General features: G+C 43.1%; 1 protein-coding gene across 1 annotated transcript; it reads right to left on the bottom strand.

Moving 5' to 3' along the window:
* Positions 1-204: 204 nt before the first annotated feature.
* LOC139730492 (uncharacterized) lies at positions 205-6,270 on the bottom strand. Its single transcript, XM_071641334.1, has 3 exons — positions 6,197-6,270; positions 4,222-4,325; positions 205-3,405 (listed from the first exon to the last, which is right to left on the bottom strand). The coding sequence occupies exons 1-3, from the start codon at positions 6,254-6,256 to the stop codon at positions 408-410; spliced, it is 3,162 nt and encodes a 1,053-aa protein (XP_071497435.1). The 5' UTR covers positions 6,257-6,270; the 3' UTR covers positions 205-407.
* Positions 6,271-7,720: the final 1,450 nt, after the last annotated feature.

Below are 7,720 nucleotides of genomic sequence, written 5' to 3'. Positions count from 1 at the left end.
CTATTCTATACAGCATTAACACTCTCTGGTAAGTCTGCATAGTTTTTTTTTATTCCTCTCTCTCCCTCTCAGTACAGTCAATGTGATTAAGGACAAAATCAACATGGGACTTTATGGATTCCACTTCTTGCATTAAAGTTTCTTTTAAATTTGATTTGCTTTCCCAAAACTTTCCTGAGGTGTCCTTACTTGGAATGCCTCTTTTAATTTAAACATGAAACAAAATGTTATGTACTTATGCTTCTTAAAATCAATGATGAGAACAATGAAGACTAGACAATTGTTCTGACAATAAAGTTATGCTACTAACTTCTGATAGTGCTGAGCATTCAGACATGGCTCACCTGTTGGTAATAGGTAAAATTTGAGATGTACTGACATCTGCGAGTAGGAGCAGGCAAGACGCATTACTCGGATGAGTTGGAGGTAGGAATGAGTAAGAGGTGGGACAGGACATCTCGGAGGCTTGGATCACTTGGCTGCTCATGTTGGGGAGCTGGTTGTGCCAAGATGGGAGCCTGTAGCCGGGTCACGGGAGGTAGTGGATGTTGCTGCTGGGGGGCAGAAGGCAGCTGTCCGCAACGCTGAAGCCTCTCCTTCTGCTTCCTCAAGGAGATGATGGCAAACTTCTGGCTGACTCCGAGAGTGTTCACAAAAAACACCTTACACACGTTCTGCTCCCAGTCACCAAGCCTCAGCGTATACTTCATGTGCACTTTGCGGTTGAGTTTCATCTGTGATGCTGGGAGTGTTCGGGTCTTGACAGCAATCTCCTCTATGCAGCTCTCCACGTATTGGCGTTTCTTTTCCCACGACATCTCCTTGCTCCAGAACATGTTGAAAATCTTCTGTCTCATCTCGGGACTGACATGCTCCGAGCATCGCTTCCTGCAGTTCTGGCATGGTTCCTTCATGGTGCGCGCAGGAATGACATTGCCCTTGTCGTTGATGTATGTTTGCCCGGCACACCTCATATCTGCTGTGTCCCACATTCGTCTCCTCTTCGGCTTGGAGCCAATTGGTTTGGGTGTAGCCTGAGTTGGCGAGGACCTGCCTGTGAGATCATCCTGCATTGTCTCTTCTTTAAGTGCAGAGTCCATTGACTCTGCAGCTGCTGACAGCTCAGCGCACTTCTTTGCTGTTGGCTCACAAACATAATTGGCATCGCCATCGCTATCATCATCACCATCAATCTCTGAATCGTCCTCTTCCTCTTCACTGGATGGAACATAATCCTCATCATCTTCACAACTAGAATGGGCAGTATTTTTGGCTACCTTCTCCTCTTCCTCTCCTTCGCTCAGTTCTGTTCCTTCCACACTAATGTTTGAAAAGTCTTGCTCAGCAGATTCTCCTGCTGGTTTCTCAGTTGCTATTGTTGCTGTGGAGTTTCGCCTGTCAGTGTTGGCCCCTGACTGTGACTTCTTATGTGATCTTGTGCCTAAGCTTGGGGTACTAGGAACCACCACTTTGTGCTCTTGAACAACCCTCATCTCCTCGCTGAATACCCTCCTGTACATGTACGTGCTTGCAGGCTTTGTTCCACGCATCCAACAGACCTCCCGATAGGCACTGTACATCTTTGATACGTTCCATGACCATCCTTTGGTGGAGGAGTGTGTTTGGTACTCGCGACCTTTATCTGGATCTGCCCAGCAGTTGTAGATGATGTGCTCCCTGACCTCTTTTGCCACCGCTGGTGGTATTTTGGTAAGTGTCCGGTAAGTCTTCCCTTTGTCAGGATTGAACTCTCCATTCTCATCTTTTTTGGCAATGCATGAGGCAATGAAGTTGTGACTTAATCCCAACGTGTTGATGAAAAACTTCCGACAAACTTGCTGTCTTGTCCCGTCCACCTCGAAGAAGAATGAGAACCGAAGGGGTCTGCCGGGCCGTGTACGCAGTCTTGTACGTCTGTAACTGAACTGCAACACCTTGGCGGGCTGAGAATCCATGCAGCTGAGGACATACCTCCTCTTGTCATTCCAGTCCTTGCTAGAGTCCCAGAAATTCTCAAAGAGCTTCTGTCGCTGAGTATCACTTATGCGCTGAGAACATTCTTTCTGACAGTTTTCGCATGGCTCTTTCATCTTCCTGGAAGGCCTCAACTGGCCCTTGAAATTCACATACTCCTTTCCAGCATACCTTAACGCATGATATTTCTTTAGTTTTTCTCTTGTGTTGGATTTCTGCTTTAACTTTTTGCATCGCTCCTCCTCTTGCTGCCGCAGTTCCTTAATTAGGCACTCAAGGGCACTGACCGGAGGGGTTGGGGCATAGTCTAGGGGTCTCTCCTCAGTTCGCTGGGTGCCTGGTCCCTCTAGCCTCTGCTGGGTGATCCTCAACTCCTCATTCATCAGTTTGCGATAGAAGTGCTTCTTGACAACCTCTTTCTGCTGCATCTCACATTCAGCGACATAGGCCTCATACATCTTAGTCAGATTCACCTGTTCCTGTTGCTCTGTGTCTGCACTGATCTCTCGGTTCTGAAGGGCAGCTTGAATGTGTCTCCGCGCATTTTGCTTAACAGAAAGAGGAATTTGGTTGGCAGCTGGATGCCTGCCCCGCCTGTCCGGCATGACATTGCCATCAACAGTCTTCTTGTGTAGGGATATGATCACAAACTTTTCACCAACAGCAAGAGTGCTGAGAAAGAATTTCTTGCACACTTTGACCTGTTCTCCCTTCACGCTCAGATGGTAATTGAAGCTCAATCTCCGAGCCTTTTTATCCGTTCCTGTCTTGATCCTGCGACGCTGGATGGGCTGGGGCACGACATGGTCGATGCAGTAGATCCTCCTGGCTGTCCAATCTTTCTTGGGGTCCCAGAAGTCTTGGAAGATCTCCTTCCGCTCCTCCTCAGAAATTCTTTCAGGACATTTCTGCCGACAGTTTTTGCATGGCTCCCTCATCTGCCTTGCAGGGATCAAGCTTCCTGTTGAATTCACGTATGACTGGCCACTGTTCCGTTTCATCTTGCTTGCATTTCTCTTCCAGGTGGTTGGATCTCGTCCACGCTTCCTAGGTTGCTTCCCTTCCCTACTTTTCTTACCCCTGCCTCTCTGTCGTGGCTCTGTTGCCAGGGACATGGCATGCTTGTCCAAGTAGTGGGGTTGGTTGAACTGACCAATACTACCGCCCTGCTCATTGTACACACTCATGTCCAAGTCGTGCTCTCCAGCTCCCATGTAAATCTGTTGCATCCTTTCCTGGTGATTAAAGCCATCATCTGGAACCTCATAGTGGGTCCCAAAGGCACCCTGATGTGCACCACCCTGGTGGTATTCCGCCAGACTGTGGGTTTGGACATTGCCCTGGTAGCTGTTGACAATCTTTAAGCCTTCTTCTGCCAGGAGTGGCAGGTATCCCATGTTGTGAGGGATGTGCTGAGGGTTCATTCTGGTTCTATGGGCATGAAAACAATGACACATAACAATGCTACTGCTGGGTTAAGCACCATTATTAAGCTAAAAAATACTTTCAGGGGTACATTTTATCTAGTAAGCCCTGATTTGCACATAAATCACAAAGTTTCAGTGTAAATGTATAGTTGATGGGACAGAGAAAAACACAGCGATGTGTCTGATATTCGAATTACACGCATACAATGTGGGCATTTCCACAGTGAAAGGGTACATTTCTGGGATGTTGCTTCATTTCCTGTTTCTAATGTGCATCTTCCCTAAAACAATACAATATTTTAGAAAAGTTTAATGAGATAACTATGCCTGAAAGCAATGTATCAGAATTTTTGCTGAAATGAAACATTTTCGGTGAACATATTTTATGCCCCAATACTGTCAAAACTCGCCATCCACTTCATGTACTGACATATGAAGGTCAAGTAATTAATGCTCATTGAGAATTTGTTTTTCAACTGAACAGCCTAACACTGATTAGAAAAAGTAATAACTGCACTCAAATTCTGTTCAGAACACTGTGTTTTATACTATTTCTACCCCTTAGACTTAGAGGTGAATGTATGTTACACAGACAGACAAAGCAGTCGCATCTTTGCACCCTTTTACTATGGAAATGCCCATGTACATATGAATAATAAAGGCTAAGATGTAATTTGCAGATTTCCATCTTCATTAGGTCTTTTTATTTTCAAATGCTTAGTGAATTTGAAGGAAGTGTGAAATATCATAGTGAATAATAACAAATATGTATACTTTATTATGAACATGAAACAAATGAATGCAAAACCTGACATCTCACCTGTCATGGACACCAAAACAGTCATCCAGTGACTCCTTGGTACATTGATGTTTCAGCGTGATGCAAAACGAAAAGAAATGGGCCCAAGCTTCTGATAACCTCACCTGGACAAATAAAAAGAAGAAAAATAACAAGTGAAGAGCAATGACAAGAATCCACATCCCCACTTTTTTTTCTTTTAGTGGTCCATTCAGTAAACCATGGCGAACTGAGGATGAAGTTAAATTACACAGCACTTGGTCTTTGGCACTTATTTAGTAATAAGCTAGCTACACGCAGCCGCTGTAGGGACAGCGGCTGCACCTCTATTCCTTCGCAGACGTTGTCATTTTTCAGTGTGGTTGTGCGACTCCTTCATGAATATCTTTATTAATCGTGGAAAACTAAAATACAAGGAATTATCGTAATCTATGATAATCATTCAATAATCGGTGTACGATTTTTTGTTCAATTACGTCAAAAACTCACCGAAATCTGTGGCTGAAATCAGGTCTGTAAACGTCCTTATTGCTTCACTCCTCATCTGCGTGTTATTTGAATGGCATTCACTCTCGTATACTACAACGTACAACGTAGATCGTACTAGTAGTCGGAGAGGCGCCCTCTAGCTCTCCGACTACCTACGTTGTAGTATACGAGAGTGAATGCCATTCAAATAACACGCAGATGAGGAGTGAAGCAATAAGGACGTTTACAGACCTGATTTCAGCCACAGATTTCGGTGAGTTTTTGACGTAATTAAACAAAAAATCGCGTACCGATTATTGAATGGTTATCATAGATTACGATAATTCCTTGTATTTTAGTTTTCCACAATTAATAAAGATATTCATGAAGGAGTCGCACAACCACAATGAAAAATGACAACGTCTGTGAGGGAATAGAGGTGCAGCCGCGTTGCTTCGCGACAGCGGCTGCGTGTAGTTAGTAATAAGCATGCTTCACATTAGCTTCTCAAATTCAAAACAAGGTGTGATAAGATCTGGCAACCAAGTGTGGTTACTTCATGATAGACAGTCTAGGAAATCCTCAACATGACTCATAACTACACGAGTCACAAGTGATTGCCATTGCCATCTATCATCTGACCACCATGACAGGTACAGTACATTACGGTCTGATTACGGTATACATGTACCAGTATGTAAATGTAGGCCTGTGTGTATCAGGTGCAGGTGGCTGCTCACGACACTTGTGTAATTTTACACTACACTGTACTGACTACGGTGCAGCGACACGGCTGTGTATAGTTAATTATCGATAAATGCCATGCCATGGTTCCCTTTCCTAGACAGACTGCAGAGTAAAATTTGATAGTCAAGTATAAACTGATTACACAATTACATAGCAGGGTCTACCGTCTAGAGTCTAGGTCATATAGCTGGAAAAAAAAAATGACATAAGGGATAAACTATAAATGGCAGACTCTCCCTATAAACACAACCCATCCCATCTAGGCCAGACCAGTCGAGTCCAGCTAGGCCAGTCCCAGGCCAAGTCAGTCCTGGCTTAGGCCCTCTCGCCCGGGCGTCCAGGTCAGGGGCAGGGGCCCACGCCCGTCCGGCCGCCAAGGACCCACCAGTCGCCCAAGTCAAAACATAAAAGCTGGAGAGGTTTGGGGTTAACGCGAGATCTATTGTAAGTTTCAAGAATGGCTGAAGAAAGTGAGCTACTGATTAGGTATATTTGCTTAAACTACTGGATTTACAATCATCTAGGCCTAACGTTTAGGTCTCGTCAAAACGACAATAAAGGTTGTATTATCCAGACCGCTACTTACGACCTACGCTACTGCCACTGGCACAGACATGAAACTGAATACATTGGACTGTACAAAGACCGGCGATACCGACGACCGACGACTTCTGACAAACCTGACAAACTTTTGAAATATGAAGAGTTCAGGAAACACATTTTATGAAACATGGTAATATACATAGACATATGTAAATTATGGCACAAACTGTTTACTTACAAAATCGAGTACCTCAACGGGAAATAACGCTGATTTTGTACTTTCGGGCAAAGACAGCATATACGGCCTTTGTGTATTACCACGACGTACGCACCGTTTAATACACATATCGTGCGTAATGTATGCTACAACGCATTATCTCCTTGTTGGCCGTTTTGAGTGCGAAAGGTGTGGCGCTGGCAGAGAGCCGAGTGCATAATTATACTGGTACTCATTATATAGCAATTATTTTAAAGGACAAGTTTACCTTCGTGTACATGTGGATTGAGTGAATGCAACGATAATATTGCTGCATTCACTCAACCCACATGTCTATAAAGGTGAACTTGTCCTTTAAGAACAATCTCTTCGGCCGAGTATTGCTTGCATGTGTGCTTGGAATTTTTCCATGATGATGAGAAAGTAAAATAAAGAGACCAGTATTTCAGTTTGTGATGCAATGTTCCATTTCAGGATATGAAAATTAACACTGCTAATCTTAACTCTTATTTTTCTGTCGGTGAATGAAAATTGCATACTGATCGAGCAACAACTGCGTGAGAAAACAATTAGAAATAGTTGCTCTTTTATATACCGGGACTGGCTGCGTGGGCAAATTTCTAGAAATGCTTCCCTCATCATCATCATCATCATCATCACCATCATCATCATCATCATCACCATCATCATCATCATCATCACCATCATCATTATCATCACCATCATCCTCATCATCACCATCATCACCATCATCATCAGGATCTCACCAGCATTACAATTGCCATCACCATCACCACCACCATCACGGATCATACATATCATCAATCATCAGATCATACCACCATCACCATCATCATCACAATCACCATTTCCAATCGATCATCGTAATCTCTCTGTTTCCATCTTTCTCTCCAGTGATTTACAGCATGTAGGCCTACAGCACATGCCAAAATGTCACATCTAGCTGCATATCAATCCTGATCTATTCAGTTTAAAATGAATCATCCCTGAAATCATTACTTTTTTTAATAAGCTGCAAAGGACTGTAAGGCAGGAAAAGAAAGACAGATTGCGTAGGTGACACAAACTATAATATGATGCTTTATTTCACACATATTCGGAAAGAAACCTCCGTAACTGAAGTTCGAAAAAAAAATACATACTGGTGTCGTAATAATATTTCTTTTCTGTTATTTACACTTCATTCGAATCATTTGACATCAACAACTTAGTGACCTTCAAGATAAATGAGAATGACATTGAAAAGCAAAATGAACTTTCCCGAAAATGGAGTATGTGTTACAAAATAAAAATTCCACACTGATAGAACAATTTAGAAAATATTGACAATCATGTTTTTACATTTCTACATTTGCTTCAGTGGTGAGAAAAAAAAAATGTGCAAAATTAATTCTCACAGTCATTGTGAACATAGCAGCTGAGGAAAAAGGGTTGATAGCTCTGAGAGCTAGAATCTAATTGGCAATAGACCATTTCGGTAAAGGATGTTTCTTTTCAGACAGCCTATAGGAACGCAGCATTTCA

This window comes from Diadema antillarum, unplaced genomic scaffold (assembly GCF_040938485.1).
Source record: "Diadema antillarum isolate AM-2024a unplaced genomic scaffold, OU_Dant_1.0 scf00000022, whole genome shotgun sequence".
Taxonomy (NCBI): Eukaryota; Metazoa; Echinodermata; class Echinoidea; order Diadematoida; family Diadematidae; genus Diadema; species Diadema antillarum.
The sequence above is the reverse complement of the archived record's forward strand: the minus strand, read 5'-3'. Positions and strand labels throughout refer to the sequence as shown.

Coding starts and splice junctions, on each gene's coding strand:
- LOC139730492 (XM_071641334.1), bottom strand. CDS start 6,256: ATGCTGTCTTTGCCCGAAAGTACAAAATCAGCGTTATTTCCCGTTGAG. Junction 4,326..6,196: donor CCGTTGAGGTACTCGATTTT/GTAAGTAAACAG, acceptor TTATTTGTCCAG/GTGAGGTTATCAGAAGCTTG. Junction 3,406..4,221: donor TGTTTTGGTGTCCATGACAG/GTGAGATGTCAG, acceptor TCATGCCCATAG/AACCAGAATGAACCCTCAGC.